The 23,980-nt window shown below is 42.1% G+C and overlaps 1 protein-coding gene across 1 annotated transcript; it reads right to left on the reverse strand.

Moving 5' to 3' along the window:
- Positions 1–3,083: 3,083 nt before the first annotated feature.
- Positions 3,084–21,134, reverse strand: CMPK2 (cytidine/uridine monophosphate kinase 2). The gene is made up of 5 exons (XM_004609417.2): positions 19,702–21,134; positions 17,884–17,998; positions 13,191–13,392; positions 6,649–6,882; positions 3,084–4,724 (listed from the first exon to the last, which is right to left on the reverse strand). Exons 1-5 carry the CDS (start codon positions 20,401–20,403, stop codon positions 4,607–4,609), a joined length of 1,371 nt encoding a protein of 456 aa, XP_004609474.2. The 5' UTR covers positions 20,404–21,134; the 3' UTR covers positions 3,084–4,606.
- Positions 21,135–23,980: the final 2,846 nt, after the last annotated feature.

A 23,980-nucleotide genomic window follows, 5' to 3' on the forward strand; every position in this document is an offset into this window, starting at 1 on the left:
CCCAGATCCCCCTTTTTCCAGTAGCTAGGCAGTTACACCCACAAACTGGACCAGCGCCGTGTAATCCCATCAATGGTCAAGATCCAGAGACTATAAAACAAAGCTCTCAGGAGTGGAGTGCACAACCGCATTTGCAGGCACACAACCTCTTATTGTCTAGTTCTCCCTCTCAGAGAACCCGACAAGCAACCCAGAGTATCCTGCCCGTATAGCAGAGCCTGTAAAGCTCCCCGTGGCATATTTGATACGCCAAAGACAAAAGATGGGTCTCATTCCCCTGACCCTGAAAGAGCCTCCAGTGTGGCACTGTTATGAAGGTCGAGTAAAGAGAGGCTGCTAAAATCTCAGGGCTAGCACAAATGGAGACGTTACTGGTGCCCACTCGAGCAAATCGATGAACAACGGTTATGACAGTGATACAGTGATACAATGGAATGGTACCTCTAACACACGTAGTTATGCAAACTAATGAGGATTATAGCATAACCTTTTCTTGAATGCCCCAATGTACAAACACCTCTTTCCCTATGTAATTAGCATTTTAAAATTCATACTGCATAGGAGAGATTGTAGAAGGTATGTAGGTAGGGCACTTGTTTTTCATGGGGCTGACCCAGACTCAGTCCCTAGAACACCATTAAGTTCCCAGATTCTGCCAGGATTGATCCCTGAGTGATGAGCTAAAAATAAGCCCTGAACACTGCAGGGCCTGGCCTCCAAATAAGTGAATAAATAAAGTGTATACTGAACAATATATAATTCCAGAAGTAAACTGAATGAGGAGAGAGATCATGAACTCTTTCATTAGAAGAATGCTTGTCATTTTGTGCAACTCCCTCACAGACTGATTTATATTCCTGCTTTAGAAATGGTATATTGGGCTGGAGAGATAGTACTGGGCTAGGGTGCTTGCCTTGCATATGATCCCAAGCACCACATGGTCCCTGAAGCCCTGCTAAGAGTGACTCTAAGCACACAAATAGCCCCCAAGCACTGTCAAGTATGTTTCCTAAATCCACCACCCATGCACAAAAAAATTACGATGACTGTACGCACTGTATGTCTCCATATCTACATGGAACAAAGTACACAACCACACTACCACACTAAAAATCTGTACGAAATTTATAGCGAGTAAAGCAAAATTCATGAGTATGACTCCAGCAACAAAAAACAAACAAACATATACTAGAGCTCTCATAAAATGATCAGCTTTTGCAACAGAGATTGTATAAACCAGAAAGAAGTATCATGATAAATGCAAATTCTGAATGGAAAATACATCCAACCAATAATGTTGCAAAAAGGTGGTTGTGTTAAATTTAGGGGATGGGGTGGAAAGATCATATAGTGAGTAAAGCACTTAGCCTTGCACATGGCCTGCCTGGTTCAGTAACTGGCTCCACATAGGCTCTCGTGAGCTTTACCAGGTGATATCCCTGAGCACAGTGCCAGGAGAAAATGCTTGACAACCGCCAAGTGTGGGTCCTCCTCCACACTCCACAGAGAACACCATGTTTACCTTTTTTAAAAAATTAAACTGGAAAAGAACACGTTATTATTTATACTATTTTAACAAAAAAATGGAGTTAGGTACTGCTTAACAGTTTCAAATATTTCTAAGTGGGATGTGTGGGTAAGTATAGATTGATAAAGTTCAATTGATTGCCATGCATGTGGTCTACATAATAGATCTGGTGTTTTGTACATGGTGGAGTCTAGAATCACTGATCTAGGGGTCACTGTAACCACATGGAAGCTGTGATATATATATATATATATATATATATTTATGTATATTAATATATACAAAGCAATATAGAATATGTCTTCTAATTTCAAAGAGGATTTTAACTGGTTGCTCTTTTTTATTTTTCAGATCACATAGGTAGTGTATATATATATATATATATATATATATATATATATATATGTACCTTACCCTGAAAGAGCCTCCAATGTGGCATCATTGGGAAGGATGAGTAGAGAGAGGCTTCTAAAATCTCAGGGATAGGATGAATGGAGAGGTTACTGAGATCGCTCAAGAAATTCGACAATCAACGGGATGATGATTATGATGATATATATATATATATATATATATATATATTTCACTGTGTCACTGTCATCCCGTTGCTCATCAATTTGGTTGAGCAGGCACCAGTAACGTCTCCATTGTGAGACTTGTTGCTACTGTTTTTGGCATATCGAATATGCCATGGATAGCTTGCCAGGCTCTGCCATGTGGACGAGATACTCTCGATAGCTTGCCAGGCTCTCCGGGAGGGATGAAGGAATCGAACCCGGGTCGACCACATGCAAGGCAAACACCCTACCACCATGCTATCGCTCCAGCCCTATATATATTCTAATTATCTTGTGTGCCATGTTTGGACTACAATTCTTAGGATTTAACAATAAACAGTGACCAGAGAGATAATTTATGAATAAAGGTACGTGCCTTATATGTAACTGATCCCAGTTTGATCCCCTGTACAACAGAGTTTTCAAGTATCACCAGGTGCAGCTCTGAAGGCCCTCAAGCATTGATTGGTAGATACAGGCCCCAAGTACAACTGGGGTGGTCTGGGCAATCTCTGGCACTGCTCGGCCTGAACAATACTGCATCCCTGGGTCCTTGCATTAAACTGCAGTCCCAAAATAAATAAATAAATAAATAAATTGCAGTCCCAGTTTGTCTAAGACAAATCATTTGTAATAAAACAGAGCCAAATGGGTGATTCTCCTGTGTAGGTATAACAGTCTTGTTTCTCATAAATCTTTGACTTGCCAGTGGTGCAGAGTCCCAGTGCAAGCAGGATGAATTCATACAAGCTTAGAAAAAAATGTATCTACCACTTGCAGTGAGCAAGGAATTGGATTTTGCTAAAAGTGGTGTTTAAAATTAAATAAAAAGAACTTTCTCTTTTTCTGAAAATACTTTGGCCACAAATTCCACATGTCCCCAAAACACAACTGTTAAATCATAGAATCCAAAAATCTCTCCTATTTAAGGACCATACTGAAGAACACTTTTGAGACTTTTAGTGGGAAAAAAAGACATATTTTAGCCCAAGTTAGAAAATCAAAGTAAGTTTATTCATCTATGAAGTATTTTTAAAAAGCATTAAATTGTTTTTTAGTAGGCTGCTAACATAAGCATTTAAAAAGATTTAAAGTGTATAACACCAATAGTAATGAGATATCACATTTTAAAGAATCCTATGTATTAGCTTTTAAAATACTTTCAGATGAAACCGATTATACATTTATATATGCAGATATGCTATGTATAAATTACATGTAGTTCTTTTAAAAAGTAGTATGCTATAGTTAACATCAAGCTTTATTATAATTTAAGATATATAATAAATCTGCTAAGCTTTTAAAATTACTTTGGGGAGGAGAGCACATCCTCAAGAAATGGTAGATAAAAAGAAAATAATTTATGAATCTTAGAACTGGAAGCATGTTAGGTAATTGGTTCAACAACTCCTCTAAATAAATAAATAGTGCCACTTTTATAAATAAAACAGACTACTCATGTGAAATGACTCACCAAGGGTCACAAAGCAAGGAGGTTTCATCTGTTCTCTGATTTTTTTTTCTTACCAAGACAGAACTCAAAGCTGATTTCCTGCACAATCATAAGACATTGAAGTGCAAGATAGTTTACTTGGAAATTTTATTCCAAGATAAATATGTGGAATGTTAATGCACAACCATTGCATTTAGCTTCTTGACTTTCATTTGCATTAGAGAATCAAATCTTCTACATTAAGAAACAACATAAGGTAAACATCAATATAAATAAATTGTTGGACTAGCTAAGTATCATATATCTAGCTCAGTGTAAATTACTCATTGTATCAAAAGCCATGTTTTCAAAGAAAAGGAGCTAAAAGTAGAAAATAATTCAAGGCTGGTATAATTCTACTGATATCATTTTGGGTTGGCTGTCTCCATATCTGATTCTGAAGTGATGAAACAAGTTATTTCCAGGCTTTAAGTCTCAGACACAAGTCAGAGATGTCTTATTTGTATAAGCTCCAACTCTATGGGGATGCCTAGGACAGAGAGGACACAGAGGTTTAGGCTATAGGACAAGTTGGTTCTGGGATGTTGGGGCTGAGCACATGATGATGAAATGCAGGTGAACTAAATCAAGAAGTCAGCTCTATGCATATCTTAGTCTCATCCATGAACCAAGTTATTGGGGCCAGAGTGAGGGCTTTTGGTTGACTGGAAGATATTTCAGTTGCATCTGTATTATCTTATGCTTCTGCATAGGAGAAGTTTTGGAGGATGGAGTACAAAACATGTTCTAAAAAGTGGCTTGCTGTCTGGGATAAAATCAATCACCAGTGTTTCTCTGGAACATAAATTATATTAACCTTAATGAGTCCATTGCTTAGAGAGAGTACAATGATGTAGTAAAATGAATGATCTGATCTTCAGTTGTCTGCCACATTATGCTTTCACGTAACAGAAATCTGGGAAAATGTCATGACCAATGAATGCTTAGTTGCACTGAACAACAATGAATAAAATAAACATGTCACCTGGTTGAAGTAATTCTATTTTAATTACTGTTATAGTGTAATAATTAGGTACAATGATTTTGTATTATGCTTAAAACTGTCTGGAGAACCTTTTCTTTTGCAGGACTGGCATCCACCACACGGCAGGCAGGGTTTTCCATCCGCCGGTAGGACATTTCTACCCTGGGGACAGGCAAAATAAAGAAAATTGGTGCATTTTAACATATTTCCTCATGCAAATGTTATTTTCCTACAACAATGTAAACAGCATGAAGCAGCATTTCCATTTGGTCTATCTTTCTGCTTCTTTTGGCAGGTAGCTCTGCCCTTCAAGAGAAATTTAATACGCTTTTTAATAAATGATAAACTAGAAATAATGTGTAAGCATTTATCTGATACCTGTTATGTGCCAAGCATTAACATTCTGTATGATTCCTCTCTTCCACACTGAAAGAAATTAGGAGGGGAGCCATTCCCAGCCCAGTTTTGCAAAAAAAAAAAAAAATGTAGCCAAAGACCCGCACCCCACCCACACACCCCACCAAAAAAAAAAAAAAGCACCTACTGGTGAATGTCTCTCTTCTCTAAAGCAATATGTCTCAATATTTTTCTGACTATAACCTGCTTCCGACTTTGTTTCTTTCCTGTGCTCTTCCACCCTGCCCTACTGTTTGACCGACTAGTTTCATGCCATGACATCACATTTATGTGATTTTTCACCTGTGGCCCTTTTGGAATATTCTGGGACCAATTTTGTTGATTTGATTCCCAGGTGAGAGACACTTCTCTATAAGGATTTCATACAAGCTAAATTGCTTTCATGGTCCTTAAATTGCTTTCACTTAAGGTTCTTGAAAAATTTTGCCAGAAGTCAACCTTTCTTTTATTTTTAATTTTTATTGAAATTTATAATGAATATGTCACATTCCCTAAGGTGAAGTGTACAATGATATACTTCAACATCTGTAGATAACATGGTATGTTCACCACCAAGGGTCTAGTCTCCATGAATCTCCTTTTAGGGTTATCTATCAGTGACATAGATATAATGCCTGATGCTTGTTGCAGAATTAAAACACTGTGATACTGAGGTCAAAGTAGGAGACTGGGGTGGATGAGTAAGGCCCACATCTCTGCTTCCCACTAACTAAGTGAACTCAAATCTTTCCCTTCTAAGATTAGGTTTTTCCATCTTCAAAATAAAGAATTCCTTCCTTGCAAGTCCTGTTAAGGAGATTTAATTGAATTAAGAAAAGTAAATCACACACACAGGAGAGATGCCACATAATTCTTTACATTCGAACAATATTTGGACATGGTAACAGTAACATCATTATTTATGGAACATACTCTACTTTGGTTTTTAAATCACTGCTACAGTACAGATTCACACCCAACTGTGTGAAGCAGACTGCCCAGGGCCTTCTGTTATTGTAAATATATATATATATATATTTTTTTCTTTTAAAAAATTTTTTTATTAGTGAATCACTACAGTTACAAACTTATGAACTTTCAAGTTTGCATTTCAGTCATGCAGTGATCATTTACCCATCCCTCCACTGGTGCCCATTCTCCTCCAAGTTATTGTATATATATTTTTTCAAAAACAAAGGCATTGCTTCTAAACCAGGAAGATCCTTTGTTTAATCCCAGATGTAATAGTTAGCAGCTATGAAAATGTAGGGATATCACTTAATCCTTTGAACCTCATTTTTCATACCTGTGAAATATGGCTAATGCTGTCCTCGTAGAATTAACAGAGCTAATATAGTATAAATTCATCAGTGTTCTGTGCTCCTTACATCAAGACTAGAAGAACAAACCCCCAAACTATTTCTGTTAACAGTCAGACCAGAATCAAGATCTGATCGGGATCAGAGTGAATCCCAACCCCCATACTCTGTCACCTTTTATCGAAACATTGCTGCAACCCTATGGTACAATCCCATCATGGAACTGAGCTAATGGAAGGATGCTGCTTCTCTGATTTGAAAAACAGGAAGAAGTCATTTTCTCCACATTTCTAAAGTCATCATCAGTGCTAATATTTGCCAGTCACCTTGCCCATGGCCCTAACCACTCAGGTCACATCAGGGATACATACTTTTGCCGAAATACACTATTGGTCTCCAGTTCAGTTTCCTCTCTTGTCTTCTCCATGCCCCGGCCTTCTAGCCTCTGCAATCGCTCCTCCGGACTCACAGTGAGCAATAGCACCAGGTCAGGTTTAAGCAGGTCACTGGGCCACTGGTATATTGGATGATGGGCCGGAGGCAGGTGCTGGATACCTCCACTCACCTCAGTGGCGATGGCATAAGTGGCTGTACTATGCCAGTACCTGAGAAGAATAGAAACAAGTTTTCCATCAGCAGAAGAATCCCAAAGTAGCAGCTGAGTGACCATTACAGAGGACTCAATATTAGGGCTGAAGCTTTCTTAGTATGGAATAAATAGCATAAATAATGGCTAGAGATATAGTGCAGAGGTATTTCCTTGCAAGCAGCTAATCTGGGTTCTATACCCAGCACCATGCATGGTTCTCCAAGCTTCACCAGGAGTGATTCCTAGGGCAGTGCCAAGAATAAACCCTGAATACCACAAGGTGTGGCCCAAAATAAACTACATAAGTCAAATCTTATTGAATACAATATTTAAATTTTTTTAAAAAAAATCAACAAATCAACAACCAGGGTATGAATACAGCACACTCTTCATGAAACTAAATTTTCTTATTTGAAACTTTTTATCTTGAAATAATACTGTGACATCATCTTGCCCATACAGTATCTTTTCCATTTTTGTTTGTTTGTTTTTTTCTCTTGTTTTGTTTTGGAGGCACATCCCGCCATGCCATGGTTTACTCCTGTTTCTGGGATCAGGGAGCAATCCTGAAAATGCTCAGGGGACCATGCGACTGACCAAGGTCTGGGGAACCATAGTCAGTCGCATGAAGGGCAAATGTTTAAACCTATACTGTCTCTCTGGCCCCAGAGTTCACTTACCCACATACACATACAAAGACATTGATAGAAATGATAGATGTATTGATGTATAAGATATAGGTATGGTTTGTTTATATTTAATACTGTGTCTTGGTTCAAAAAATTTATTCAAACTCAATCAATGATCACATGCTGCAAAACTGAACTTGCTAACAATATTCTGGGAACTCTGGTCAGGAGGCCTCCTTGTCCATGCCAACTCTTCCATCCTCTGATTGTGCTTGGTGATCATGTCAGAGAACAGGAAAACCCACACCTTACTGAAGCAGTTCTTAAAGGTCTTTCCTGAGCAAATGTATTAGTCTTGACATGGAAAATCGTTTTTGGGGAACTCAGGTACATCCCTTCCTCTCTCTATATATATTTTCTTCTCAAGTTTGAGTGAGATTTCCACCTGCAAAGCTCCACTTCTTCCTTTAAAGTTAAATTCCTATGAAGCCCCAGGAAAATTCACTGTTCACACCTCTAGAACCTCCACGTTTATCATAGTTATTCTATAGTTTATAACAAAACTCTAGCTAACATATTTAATCTCATTATCTCCTCCATTATATATAATTTTATATCTAATTAATTTTAGTCATCTCTGTATTCCAAATCCTGAAGCTACTACTGACACATAAAATGTAAGCCTATTCTCTATGTATATGAATATATAAATTGGATTTACTTTCTCATACTCTTTCCCTGTTCATACAATTTCAGGTGTCTAAACGCAAAACTTCAAATCTACAGTATGTCACTGTCACTGTCTTCCCGTTGCTCATCTATTTGTTCGAACGGGCACCAGTAACGTCTCTCATTGTGACTATTGCTACTGTTTTCGGCATATCGAATACACCACGGGTAGCTTGCCAGGGTCTGCCGTGGAGCGTGATACTCTTGGTAGCTTGCTGGGCTCTCCGAGAGGGCCAGAAGAATGGAACACAGGTCAGCTGCATGAAAGGCAAATACCCTACCGCTGTGCTATCGCTCCAGCCCCAAATCTAAAATAAAAGAATTTAAGTTTACAACAAATATTTACAACACCGTTGCAATGTTCCAAAGTTATAAGGTACACATGGACTCAACATGTCTGTATTTTCAATGTATTATCTTAAATGCTTTAAAATCTTAAATTTCATCATTCAAGCTTCAACCTATATTTCATAATTATAAGGTATGCTGTTATTTTTAAAAATAAATTCATAGTGCTTTCTGGACTTGTTTCACTTTCTGCCATAAACTTGCTTTGTGGACTTATGTAAGTCATTTAACTCAGTAGTGTTTTAATTCTTTTATCTGGAAAATAAAAATCAAGCAAGTCTCCTTTCCTTTCCAGAGTTTAAAAAAAATCCACAAGTGCTAAAAAATCTGTCTTATATAGACCTTATAGGACAATCTTTAATTCTTGTTAAACACTGGTAATAACTAAACCTACATTATTCCAAATAAGGATAACACAAAATAGACAGTACTGAAAAGGACAAATGTGAGAAATTAATTTGGAAGTTGGTCAAATCTGACATCATATCTCCTTCAAGTTTCTTATCTACTCTAAAAGTGGGCTGCAAATTGCAGGTCAGCTCTGGATGAGTTTCTTGAATTAAGCTTGGGAGGGACCATCCCTATGTATCACTATTTGTCCTTTACTTACAAGCTTGAATTTTTACTCTCTCTGTCAGATGTTTCTTGTCACTGAAGCTCAATAAATCCATGTGGGGTCCAGATTTTTATTTTCCTAGTAGTCAATTTTCACTGGCTTTCTAAGTGTTCCCTGTTCACAGCAGAGACTGATCTCAACTTAATTTTTAAAAAATTTCCCCACTACAGAAGAACCATCAGCAAGAATAGACTTTTAGAGGTAATGAGGGTGATTAAGCTGCCAAACTCAACCACAGTTACCATCAAAAATTACTGTCTCCTTATTTTTCACAGCTAGATGATGGTGTTGTCTAAAATGGATCTCATTAAAATCTTTAAACATGAACAAAACCCACCCAGACAACAAATAACCCCTCTTTCTCCTTATCTGACGAGGTGATAGTGTCTCTTTATAGAACAAAATTGCAGACAATTCACAGACACAAAGAAGAAAAATCAAGGAAAAAATTAGGGGCCTATTTTCTATCGAGTTCTCATTGACAACACTGTGGCTCATTTTAAATAATCATACCCGCTGGCCATCAATTTCAGACTCTTTCCACTACTTAGTACTCTCCAATCCTGCCATCAAGGAAACCACATTAGTCCAAATCAAATGCAATTCTCCCAAAACATTATACACAGCTTATATAATAATGCTTTATATTTTAACAGCCATTTGCTATTCAAAGCATTTCCACTTGCTTCAACTCATTGGATATTCATCACAAATCTTGCTGGCAGGCAGAGCAAGAAAAGTAAATACCCCCATTTAACAGATCAGAACTCTGGAAAAGATAAGCTTGGGATGCTACAGGAATTCTGGACATCTTAGGAAATAAAGTGCTTTGTTATATTACACTTGATTAGAAAACTGAGTATATTCTTTTCCCTTGAAATAAAGGGACTTAATACAGAAAGATAGACACCTCAATATCTGGACAAAGCATCCCAGAGGATAAGTACCATGAAGTAATTTTATTTCTCATCCTTCTTTAGGATTCCTCATAACTTGCCAATTTTGAAATGAAAAATTTCAAAATAAAAATAAAACAAAATGAAATAACTTGTAGGTATTATACCTTAGATGAGAGTCACAGCCTCCTAATGAATTTCTAATGTTTTTATCTTGCCCACTGCTCCCACCCCCACTGACACCACCCACTTTACTCACTATTAAAAGCAGAATGAGCTCTTTGAGGGGCATTTCAGACAGATATGAAAGAGTCCCAGACAGAGGGTATCTAATACATAAAGGTATTTCAAGAAAGGAATAGATGTTCTTTTTTTTTTTTTTTTGCTTTTTTTTTCTTTTTGAGTCACACCCGACTATGCTTAGTGGTCACTCCTGGCTCTGCACTCAGGAATTACCCCTGGTGGTGCTCAGGGGACCGTATAGGATGCTGGGAATTGAACCCAGGTCAGCTGTGTGCAAGGCAAACGCCCTATCCACTGTGCTATCACTCCAGCCCCAGGGATAGGTGTTCTTTCCAGATAATAGGAAACTAGCTTTTATCAGTTAGTTGCAAAATAGCAAAACATGATGACTGGGAGTAAGTGGCAAAAGAAAAACTAGAATGGGTCAAGTTAAAAACTAATAAAGCTAAATGTTGCCTAGGACGTGGATCTAAGAACTCTTCAAACATCATTGCGGCATTGTGGTGTGTGTGTGTGTGTGTGTGTGTGTGTGTGTGTGTGTGTGTGTGTGTGTTGAACATCAGGGTTGTTTTGCCGACCTCAGAAAAGTTTTTGCAATACCCAAGGCTGAACAGATGTGAGGTGCATATTTCCTCACGACTACTCCCAGAAATTGAGGCAACAAAATGCATCTATTCTTATATCAGAGTTAAAACAAGGAGATATTCATGCAACAAAAACTAAATCTCAAAAACACAATGCAACACAAAGTAATTCAGAAATAAATCACACTTAATATTTAACTGCATGTACAAGAGGTCAAGAATAGGAAGAATTAAACATTGGTGAGCACTGGGGGAAGAATTGGTAAAGCCTTGGAATGAAGAGGTTGACTTTCTAGGCTCAGTTAGATTCTAAGTTTTCATCTGAAGCAGGTCAAACTCGGTTTCCTTTTGAAATTCCTTCAGATTTATACCTACAATTTATGTTCTTTTCTGAGTCTCTGTCATATTTCAAGATAATTACTTGCAACCCCAAAATATACATTACAGGGGCCGGAGCGATAGCACAGCGGGTAGGACGTTTGCCTTGCACGCGGCCGACCCAGGTTCGATCCCCGGCATCCCATATGGTCCCCCAAGCACTGCCAGGAGTAATTTCTGAGTGCAAAGCCAGGAGTAACCCCTGAGCATCGCTGGGTGTGACCCAAAAATATATATATATACATTACAAAAAGAACAATAAAATAGACATTTAGAGATTTTTTTTTAATATCCACTTGCAAAAAAAAAAAGACAGCGGGCACTATTGATCAATGGCATTTCTCTCATCCCAAAGCAAAATACTCTCCTAAATGTGGACTTCAAAATCCTCTCATTCATTCTCTGTACTCAGCAGCATGGATTCTACTCAATATCTTTCTAAAGCCTTTTTCATACAAAATGGTAGATTCATCAAAGATTCACATTGATGCATTGTGCTAGTTTGTATATGGGTTGTTGCCCCATTTACAAAATATGACAGGATTTATTTTCCCTTTCTTCTGTTGATAACATTTTGGGTTTACAATTTTTTTCAATACTGCAAACAAAGATAAACACTCTTATTCTTTTCTTAAGTACAATATTTCTTCAGTATTTCTTCATTCCATGAAGAAAATCTATTTCTCTAGTACACTGTATAGAGCAATCTTCCACCTCACTACATGTTCACCGATTGCCTTTGGCACCTAGCACCAAAGAATGAGTTTCTATTCATCCTTAGCATCTCCAACTCTGGGTATTAAGGACATTTAAATTAGTTTTCACCAACCTGATGAGCAATACAACATCATATTCTGATTGTAATTTCCAGATCACAAAGTTATGGTGGTGATCACAAACCCTTGTCTGACGTGCTTGCACAAACGTTTCCCTACTATTGTAGTACTTTTATGTATTTCTCATTTATAAAGAATATAAATCAGTTTATGTCACTGTATTTCCCAAAACTTGCAATGGCTCCCCACTCAGCTCAGAATAGTCTCTTTGCTTTTTCTACTGCAGCAGGATCCACATCTCAGTTCTGGGCTTTCTTTGTTCATTGAACCAGAAGCACCCCCTCATCTACCAGGCTTCTCATCAACAAATGAGGTCTGTTTTCAGGTTCTTGAACATATTAATCTCTTTCTATCTCTAGTTCTGTTGCTCAGCCCTCTATACATAATGGTGTTAATGTAATTTTTATGTCTGTCCATTTTGCCATCCTAACTCCAATCAATGATACCTCCTTAAATAAGTCTTTTAAACCAATAGACTGGGGGCAGACATTCTTTATTAAACCTTGATTTATTAGCTTCATAATATTTGTTCCTTCTCTGATATCATCAGACAGATTGATATACTTGATTATCCTCTTCTTCAATATTATGTTTAACTTGTAAAAGCAGACCACTGAATCCCCTAAATTGGAAAGTCTTCATCACATAGTAAATTGTCAATAAGTGTATATTGATTAAGCTAATGAATAAATAAACCACTGAAAACATCAATTTGAAGCAGTGACTTTTACTCATATACCCAGTATCCCATACTTAGGTCAGTCATGCTGACGAGTTACTTCATCTTTCTAAAGACTTATGTTTCTCATTAGTAATTTAGAGCTAACATTAGTATCCACCAAGCCCAGTGGATATTTCCGATATTAAGATAATGTATGCAATGTTCTTAGTAAAATGCCAACGTAGGTAATTAATAAACCACAGACACATTACTCTCATGCTAATCATAGTACAGTATGACTTAACAAACACATTTATATATTTGCAAATAAGTACCACACATCAATATGCACACATTAGTATATTAGGAATAAAATGCCAAACTCAAGACATTTATATACCAACCTGTCTATAATCACAGGAGATTTCGTAGACTCTTTAGCAATTTCAGAAGCCACAATATAATTGCCCAATGAGTAAAAAGCTCTTCTAATGATAGTTGGTTCATCATCAAAGATTTTCCTCCACTGGCCAATGCAAGCAGGTGGTGACTTTAAGAGAACAGCCTTGAGTGAATCTGAAACCGACTGGGTTACAGTGGTTTTACCTGTAGGTTAGAAACAAAAGGCAGCACATCTTAACACAGCAGCCAGTTTGCTCCCAAAAGTTACTGGTTAAAAAACAGAATATTTATTCCTCCCCTGTGTGAATTGAAGTAGTTCTTTAAATTACATGATTTTTTTTTCATTTTCTTAGAGAAAAATAAAAGCTGTAAGACTCAGGATTTTTAGATACTTCTATCTGGGATCAAAATAACTGGAAGGAAAACAAGGATCCTCTGTGTTTTAAAATTAATGATTAATTTTGTTATCTGGCCCCCATGCTCTGAGACTCTGGGATGTTTTGCTTCATTTCTCATGATACACTTCAACCAACTTAGGAAAAATCAACTGCTGAACCATGTCATGCTTTCTGTAGCCCAGGACAAACCTTGCCCTTAGATCCCTCCTGCAGTCCTCAGAGCTGTGCTTCACCTACAGTGTGTCTTGGCTAACATTGGGCATTTTCCTGGTTTGTTGTTCTCCGTTTGGCAGACCCTCCACTCAGAACTGGCTTAAGCCTCCACACCTTGTCCATTGCTGCCTCCTCTATCTGGTGGAATTACCCCACACTCCTCACTTGACCAGCTTCTGTCCTGTACTGGACACTTAAGTCAGAACTTAACTCTTTCAAAGCTGTGCCCGATCATAATCCACCTTGGTCTCTCTTGCCCAGGCTTACCCAATACCTGTATTCACCAAGGTTCTGGGGACACCAGCTTTCCTTAAAAGGGTTCCCCAACTATTATATCATAGGAAGCATACTAGCCTTTTCTCTAAGCCAGCCCTTCGCTTCCAGGTTTCTCTGAGACCAGCAAGCACCTGACCTGGGGCCCAGGGCCGTAAGCCCTATAGACAGCCATGGGCTCTGTGTCCAACCAGCAGTGGGCGGTCATAGAGCTGCAGCTGCTTATAGGTACAGACATCTGTAAGTGGTCCAATGAGTGCACAGAGTTGGACAACCTGTACATGACAGCTCCACGGGGTTCCATTCAGCACCCACATCCTCATGGATGTCTTTATGCATCAGGGTAAACTGCACAGTGCAGGCCCCAGAGGCGGAGATGGTTGAGCTCACCTTTAAGAGCCTGGAATTTATTCATATCTCATGGGATATTCTGGATTGGGAGTGAGAGGTGGACCAAAGGGAGAATCACACGTAAGCAGAAGTCAAAGGGGGAGAAGTGTGGAGATCTAGACCATCATGCCAAAGAATGCGAGCTGCCACTCCAGCCCCAGAAATGTCACTCTGCCAGAGTCTCAGCCATAGGGTAGCCTCCAGTACTTTGAAGGCCTAGGACATCCCCAGCTCCCAGGGGAAGTCAAACAGATTCTGGGAGGAAGCAGAGGAGATCCATTCCTCTGCCCCTCTGCCCACAAGTTCCAAGGAGCGAGCATCAATCAGCAGAACAAGGAAAGAGGCGAGGTGGTGAGGGGGATGCTGATACCGTCCTGTCTATATCTCAGGTCTGGATCCAGACCTCCTAATCATTCTTGGTGGGAGGTGGGGGCACCAGTGAGCAAAGAATCTCAAACCACACTGCCCACGTGCACCTGAGGGCTTTTGAGGGGTGGGGGAGGAGAATGTAGGAATCCCTCCCTGCAGTCTATATCAGAGTCTGTGTCCCCAGAATCACTTGTTTATGAGAATGTCCTGGACACAGACGCAGTTTTCCTTTTAAAGAAGGCTATATAAAGACCTTCTTTTTAAAGGCAGCTATGTATAGTATAGCGTTTAAGGTGCTTGTCTTGCATGTGGGATATCAGCCACAGTTTGAATCCCAGCACTGCAAAGGGTCCCCCTAGTATAGCCAGGTATGATCCCTGATCAGAGAAAGTGTGCACCTCCACCTCTCAGAATGAGAAGGCTATGTAGGACCAGAGAGACACATATATATATGGCTCACCCCTTTAGACCCCCAGTACGGCACGGTACCCTGAGGGGCAGCAGGAGCAACGCCCGGGCACAGAGTCAGGAGGAAATGTTGGGTGTGTCCCCAAAGTCCTTAAAAACAAAACCATGCCAAAAAAAAAAGTAAAAAGAAGGCTATTTAACTATTTCTTATGCCAAAGTGAATAATTATCAAATATGAGATCAGATTGAGAAACCCAGCCCGCAAGCCACTACATTTTGTGAAGGGAATTCCTCGGGGCTGACAGATGGTTCTTCCACATAATGATTTCTTGGGCTAGGGCATGTTCAGAAGCATACCAAGCAATAGATTGTGATGGCAGACTAAAGGAGCAGTGGGGTCACAGCAATGCTCTGCTCCCAAGATCATGTCCCATTTGGGGCCAATACAACTTTATTTGTTCCCCTGGATAGCTGCAACTTGACTCCCATCTTATATTTATTTTTTTTATTTGGGGGCCACACTTGCTGGTACTCAGGGTTCACTCCTTTCTCTGTGACCAGGGATCACTGTTGGCAGGCTCAGGGAATCATTTGGGGTGCTGAGATCGAACCTGGGTCAGCCACACGCAAAACAAGTGCCTTATTCACTGTACAATCTCTCTGGTCCTTGCATCCCACTTTTTACAGGGTGCCTAATGGACTAGCTGGGTGTAAATTATATAACGTGCATTTTAATTGTATTTCTCAATACAAAAAGCCTGGTTTTGTATTTATGTTATTTTCATCTACGTTCTCATTCCTCCAGTTCACCCTCAAGTATACGAGCAACCTCAGGCATGTATCTGCAGTCCAGGGGACTATTTATGGTGCCAGGCACTGAACCCAGGTCAACCACTTGCAAGGCAAGTGTTCTACACATTGTACCATCATTCCAGCCCAGTTTTCAAAACTTTGTTTCGAAATGAGAAAAATAATCAGAGCATCTTTTTTTTTTCTTTTTGGGTCACACCTGGCTCTGCCCAGGGGTTACTCCTGGCTCTGCACTTAGGAATCACTCCTGGTGGTACTCAGGGGACCATATGGGATGCTGGGAATCGAACCCGGATCCGCAGCGTGCAAGGCAAACGCCCTACCTGCTGTGCTATTGCTCCAGCCCCTCAGAGCATCTTTGACAAGGTTCTGCACCAGGAAAAAAAATCACAAGCTTGGGGACCTTCTAGAAGTAAAGGTCTTGAACTACATTTTCTGGGAAGTTCAACTACCTTTATGCCCTTCTGCCCCTAATTCTTATCTCTTTATATTCCTATAACAGATCTTCTGCTGTTCAAACTTCTACCATTGCCTCAATTTCCCTCCTATGCCCTTGATTCTCCCAGCCCCCTACTGATGCCCATACACAAATTTGCAATGTGTCTGTAAATCTGGAAATGGGAAATGGGTTCTGAAAAAAAAAAAAAGAAAAACCCTTTAGATGTTAAGAATATTCCATCTGTTGTTACCAATTTCCCAAATGAGAACTATTCCTTGATATTTTTCATGCCAAATGCACACTGCTAGTTATTACTTTAATTTTGAATACTACCATGCTACCGTAGAAATAAGCAACAAGGGGGCTTTCCATGTATAAAGTGGGATCAGGAGACCAAGAGAGGGATGATGAAAGTAGATTAGAATCATTCAGGACCTTTTTTGCAAGCAAAAGAAACTTAGTCAAAGTGGCAGAAGAGGGGGCTGGAGTGATAGCACAGTGGGTAGGGAGTTTGCCTTGCATGCAGCCAACCCGGGTTTGAGTCCCGGCATCACATATGGTCCCTCAAGCATGGCCAGGAGGAATTCCTGAGAGCAGAGCCAAGAGTAAGCCCTGAGCATTGCTGGGTGTAAACCCATCCCCCCGCAAAAAAGCAAAGTGGCAGAAGATTGTTAATGGAAGTCAGATGAACAAAACTTTATGTTTCCTCCTAAAAAAGAAAGCTTTTTGTGAAAACTTAATTTTGGGGGAGAAAGGGAGGATAGGAGAGTAAGGAAGTACATACCTGTGGTTCTTCCCCAGGTCCCCTCCCCCTCATTTCTGAATTGTAAAAGACTAGAGACCCCTTGGGCTGTAATGACCTCATCACCAGGAAATGTTCATTTGGTGGTTGATCTTGCTGTGCTGGATATTTCCTTTCCCATTTGCAATCATTTTGTTCCACATATGCTGAGCCTTTTCCCATCCCTTCTCTCTCCCCTGGGAAAATACATGAATAAATACTTACTGGTACTGGGAATAATAAAAAGTTCCTTCATCTGTGTGTGTGTCCCCAGCTTGTTTCACTGGTGTCAGCATGTGCTAGAAGCTCACATGAGACAGGAATTGAGACTCTTTATGAAGTTTTATTTATCAAGATTGGATCTCCAGCCCAGGTGATATGTCAAAGAACTGGAACAAATGTCTTGCATGTGGGATACCCCATTCACGTCCCAGTTCCATATGATCTCCCTGAACACAATCAATGCACCACACCAGGAGTATATCCTGAATGCTACCTGGTGTGTCTCTCACCATACAAAAAAAAAAAATGGTTCTGAGTGATTGACACTAGCCTATTCCTGCAAGTGATCCATTAGTGTCATTGTCTGTAACTAAAAAGAGACATTCTCATACCTGTGGCATCCAATCCTTCAATAACAATGACTGGGAATCTTCCCTTCTGGACCTGTTCTGGGCACTGGTCCACCAGGTCAAGCACAGCTTGGGCTTCAGGAATGAAGGATGTGCACTGTAAGACAAGGCAGTTCAGAAGCAATGCATCTTTTGCGAATCCACAGACATATCATTACTAAGAATAAGATTGCCTGATGTGGTGTTTGGGCACCACATCAAAATTCATCTGAACCTGAGCAAGGCTGATTCCTTTCTTGAATACTATATGTACTTTAGACTCCAAAAGCCAGTAACTCCAAAAGCAGTCACTCAGCACTCCTCACTAACTGGTTAGTCCCATGAGAAGAAAAAAAAAAAAAACACAGGCAAGATGCATTGCAGAGCATTGCAACACAGAGGCAATATAACTACATACCTAGCCAGTGTCCACAGAGGTAAATCAGGGGCCAGAGAGACAATACAGCAAACAGATAAGGTGCTAGCTTTTCATGTGGCTGGCCTGGGTTTGATTCCCGATACCACTATAGGGTCCCTTGAGCACTGCTAGGAGTGATTACTGAGCACAGAGCCAGGAGTAAGCCTAAGCACCACTGGGTGTGACCTCAAAACAAACAAAACACGGAGGCAAATCAACTATGCTTCATGCTCTAAAAAGTGCAGTTGGTCTCCTATTGTTTCCAGGCTCCAGCGGCAACAAGAGGGCAGATGCAAGTGCTCAGCGCTGTAGTCATCAGGCTAGCCGAGCCGGAACTTCCTGGGAAATAAAGTTCTTAAGTGCAATAAATGCTTCCCTAAGTGCTCACAAAACAGCCACAGGGAGGCTCTGACACCATTCTCAATGCTTTCCATCTTCATGGTAATTCAGTGAGGGATGTACTATTAGTCCCAATTTATGGATTAAGTTAACCGAGATGCCAAGAATCCTGAAGATACTTACTGAAATTAATACTATTATGAATTGGCACAGAGCTTGTCTTTCTATGTGTTTAATGTGCTTTGGGACCACACCCAGCTGTGCTCAGGGTTTACCCCTTGAATGTGTGCTCAGGGGTCAGTCTTGCTAAGCTTGGGAAACCATATGGGGTGTCAGGGATTGAACATGGGTCAGTCGAGGGCAAGGCAAGCACCTTGCCAGCTATATACCACCTCGCTGGCACCAAGTTCCATAATTTGGATCCCAACCCAGGCGGCTAATTGTGCCCTCTTAGCCACTTCCTGAAGTAGCCTCTAAGTTTGTGAAATGCATCTGAATGCAAAGGACTGGACATAGTGAACGTGGCCCACCTGGCATCTGCCCCCTCAGCACCCCCTCACTGAGCACCTGCTAGGGTTCAGATGTTCCATTAATGTCATATTCCTGCACAACAGGCGATTTTGGGCTTAAAGGGGAGAATGAGCATCTAAGTGGACCGACACTGTTTAAAATCACGCCTTTTTTCTCCACAACCCAGCCCACCACGCAGGTGTCTTTTCTCCCAGTGTGGCAATATCTTCTACCACAACTAGCGGCCTCTTTTCTTGTACTTTTGCCCCTTCATTGCCAGCAGGCATCGCGGGGATATCAGTCACCCACAGCAAGTTGAAAGTTGCAGAGGGCAAGAATCCAAACGAGGTTAGGGGATACTGGTACCCTGCCTCAATTCGTACCCCGGCTTTCCCAGTACCTGCTTTGCTAATGAGAGTCTCAACAACCATTACAAGAAAGGTCTCACGGGCCAGGTTTGCGCCCACTTCCATAGCCTGAGGGCAGAAAAGGGGATCCCCCCCCCCCCCCCACACACACACACACCGAGTTCTGAGAAGAGGGCGAAAGCTTACCGCCTCCAAAACGGCACGCGCGGCTCCACGGTCCGGGAAGACAGCTGAACTGGGCAGGTCGGGCACCACGGGGTGCAGCGCGGGCTCTGGGGCCGGCAGGACCCGCTGGCGGTCCGCCAGATGCCACCCCTGGCCGTCCCGCAGCTCCCACAGATGCTGCCACCACACTCGGCTGCCTGTGTCGCCGACGAATTCTCCCAGGCGCGGGCTCGGGACTTCCTGGCACGCATCCAAGAGCGCGAGGAGCGCGCTCCGGGTGTCGGGACTGTCGCGGGGGTCGTGCAGGAGGACCCCGTGCTGCACGTCGCCCTCGGGCGAGTAGCACAGCAGCCGGCGCAGCTGGCACCGCTGGAGGGGTCCGCGACGCAGCTGGTGCAGCAGGCGCTGGTGCAGTTTGGCCGCCCTCACCCGGGCCGCGCAGCCCGCGCCCGGCGCCACCGGCACCCACAGCGAGTAGCGGCGGCCCGGGGGCTCCAGGAGCGCGGCCAGGCGGGGGTCGGCGCGCGCGTCCCCCAAGGCGCCGCCGTCGTCGGGGCCAGCGGCGGCGTCACCCCCGAAGAAAAAGTGAGCCAGCGTGCAGCCGGGGAGCTCCAGCGCGAAGCAGCGCGGCGGCGACATGGCCCGAGCGCAGGCCCCACGCAGCAGCGACCCCGAGGCGCGTCCGAGCAGGAGCTGACCCGAGCGCTGGCGGGCGAAGGCCATGGACACGTCCCGGTCCCGCCCTCCACGAGATCGAGACCGAAACCCGCCAGCGGCCGGGGAAGGGCGATCGGGAAACGAAAGCTAAGCGGCGGGCGGGGCCCTGGGTTTGTGGGGGGGGGGGACTCCCCGGTCTTCCTCGGCTCCCTCCTCCTCCTCCTCTTCCACCTCTCCCTCCTCCTCCTCTCCCCTGGGCCCCTCCAGCACCTACTACAGCTTCGGCAAGCGGCTGGGTCGGCGCGATAAACAGGCTGCGCCCGGGAGGAAACGCCCGCAGGTGCGCGCCGACGCCGGCCTGCGCGGTCCCCAGGCGCCCCAAGGTGCTCTGCAGGGCAAGCCCCGCCGGGACACACCGGAATCTTTTCACGGATTTTTCAAGCCCGTGAAACATGAGTTGCATGCGCAGGGTCTCAAAATTAAGAATTTGGAGAAACCCAGAAGAGAGTCGTTTAAATGATAGGGAATATGCCTTACGATTTAATGCATTTGAGATTTAAAGTGAGATGCCTGAAAGGCAAGGGGTTTGTTTGTCTTGCAAAGGTGACCGAGTTTAGTAACGTGGTTGGATTACCGTTGGTGAATTTACAAGTCGTTCAAGAAGATTGCTGTCTTTTAGGTTTTAGAGAGCAGGATCAGTTTCAGCCTCTGAATGAAACGCAATTCTTGGGACAGGAGAGAGAGGGCTGTTCGCTGCTACCCACCCACCCCCAGCACGGTCAGGCAGGGACCCGGAGAGACAGACGACATCCTTGCTCCGACTAGATGCATGCACTAGCCCGCAACAGTGCTGGGTAGTGACCCGTCCCGCCCAACTCCACCCCATATCCCCCAACTCTAAAAAATAAAAGCAAACTTTAGGGAAGATCGCTCAAAGGGTTAAGGTTCAGGTTTAATCCCCAGCAACACTATATCCATCCCTTGAGCATTGTACACCAAAAATAGTAACGGGTGGTTGGATGGTTGGATGGATAGATGGATGGATGGATAGATGGATGGATGGATGGATGGATGGTTGGACGGACGGAAGGACGGAAGAACAGAGGGACGAGGGACAGATGGATGCAAAGATGGGACCATTTCCCTTTTAAACATTTTTGGTGGACACTATGATGAAATGGGAGCCTTCTGTAATTCCTTTATAATTCAGTGCAGTATGTACCCTCCCATAAGCACTTTCTCCCCCTCTCTGTGAACCCTCCCAAACTGTATTAGACAGCTAAGGCCACCATAGCCAAACACCACAACTCAGGCTTCCACGACAAAAATAGATGTTATCAATGTTTGTAAACTAAATCTGGGTTCTCTCATTGGCTAGCAGAGGCCCCCTTTCCCTCTGTTTTCACGTGACCTTCCTTCCATCTAGGCCAGCATATCTGGGAGTCCTGTGAGTATACAGATTCTCTTTCCTGATTAGAATACCATTAGATTAGAAGCTACCTTATCTATCTTAATGATAAGAATCTACCTTATCTACCTTAACTACATGTATTTTTTAAAGCTTAATTCAAATCAAAGTGACTAATAAACACATAAAAAGATTTTTAACATTACTAACATCAGGCAATTGGAATTTAAAACTACATAGAGGGCTGGGAGGTAATACAGTGGGTAGGGTGCTTACCTTGCACAACCTGCCCTGAGTATGATCTCCGGCACCCAATTTGGTCCCCTGAGGTCACCAGGAATAATTCCTGAGCACAGAACCAAGGATAACCTCTGGCCCAAACCTCCTTCCAAATAAATTTAAATAAATAAAATGATAGTGAGATACTACTACACATCCACTGGGATAACTAATGTTAAACAAGACAAGAGAAAAGATACAAAGAGCTATTAGGACCCTCTAGGGATGTGGATTGGATGAGTCACTGTGAAAATAGCTACATGTATGTTTGTCTTAGGAAGTAGATATTCTACTCCAAAGCATGATAGCATAAATAATCCCCATATCCTAAGAATGGAATGATTCAATTACTGTGGTAAATTCAGCTAATGGAATTTTAGAGAGATATGAAAGTAATGTAAAGATCTTGAACACTGGGCTCAACAGGACCCGGGAGCAGAGATCCTCTGCCTGCTTCCCCCAATCTCCGGAGTGACTCAGGGGTCACACCCATAAACCACCTCCTGGAGGCTCCAGATAATCTCCTTATCGTCCACCCTCCAGAAATCATGGCTGCTTCTCTTGGAAGGGAGAATTAAATGAAGCCCCCATAACTATGCCACCAGACTCCACATCAGGCTGTTATCACTTGGGGAGCTCCAGGGGGGCCAGGTGAGAGCCCTACCAGCTCCAAGGGACCCAACCCAGACAGCCAACCTCTACTACCCAACTGCTGCCATGCTCCAGGCCACTTTCCACACGCTCAGGTCGAGCCTCACGCATGAGTGAACACATTCCTGGACACATCATCATAAAGGGAAAATATATATATATATATATATATACACACACACACACACATATATATATATATATATATATGTAGCCCAGCAAGCTACTGAGAGTATTATGCCCACACAACAGAGCCTGGCAAGCTCCCCGTGGCATATTTGATATGCCAAACACAGTAACAATAACAGGTCTCATTCCCCTGACCCTGAAAGAACCTCCAATCGCTGGGAAAGAGGCTACTAAAATCTCAGGGCTGGAACAAATAGAGACGTTACTGGCACCCGCTCAAGAAAATCTATGAACAACAGGATGACAGTGATACAGTGATGAAAGTGAACTAATGATTGCTATGGAGAAAATATGACTCAATCTATCAATCTACAATTAGAATGGTGAGTGAAAGAAATTGGAGACAGGAGTCCCTGTATACAGTGTTTGTAATACAAATCAAAGGGCCAAAACAAGTTTCAAAAGAAGTTTATTATTCCTAATTCTTACTTTTAGATAAATGGAGAAAGAAAAATTATGAAGAAGTATGCATACGTTTAAAAAAATACCAAGGTTACTATTGACTCTGAATTCTTTGTTAGAAGTACTTTAATTTATTCATTTTATTGTTATATATAATATTTATATATATTAGTGTTATTAATAGAAGCTCCTGGCTGTCTTCAGGGAGACCCCCTCAGAAGGATGGGTTGAGTTTCCCTCCTTGCCCCAAGCAAAACACCAGCAGCCAAAAACTTCCAGAACAAAGCCGCATATTCAAGGCCACTCTCCACATGAGACACACATATGAAGGAACTGGCATAGGAACCCATGTATGTTGGACCTGTGGCTGAGATCTCCAAGTCTGCTCGGATCGGGACTGGGCCTCCTCCACCCAGATCCCCAGTTTTCCATTAGCTTTGTAGTCATACCCACAAACTGTCCCTGGAGCCATGTAATCTCAACGGCCAAGATCCAGAGAGACTATAAAACAAAGTTCCCGAGAGAGAGCAACATAGTATCCCACCCGCATGGCAGAGCCTGGCAAGCTACCCATGACATATTCGATATGCCAAAAACAGTAACAATAATGGGCCTCATACCCCTGACCCTGAAAGAACCTCCAATATGGCAGCATTGGGAAGGACAAGAACGAATGGAGATGTTACTTGTGCCCACTTGAGCAAATCGATGAGC

This window comes from Sorex araneus, chromosome X (genome assembly GCF_027595985.1).
Source record: "Sorex araneus isolate mSorAra2 chromosome X, mSorAra2.pri, whole genome shotgun sequence".
Lineage (NCBI taxonomy): Eukaryota > Metazoa > Chordata > Mammalia > Eulipotyphla > Soricidae > Sorex > Sorex araneus.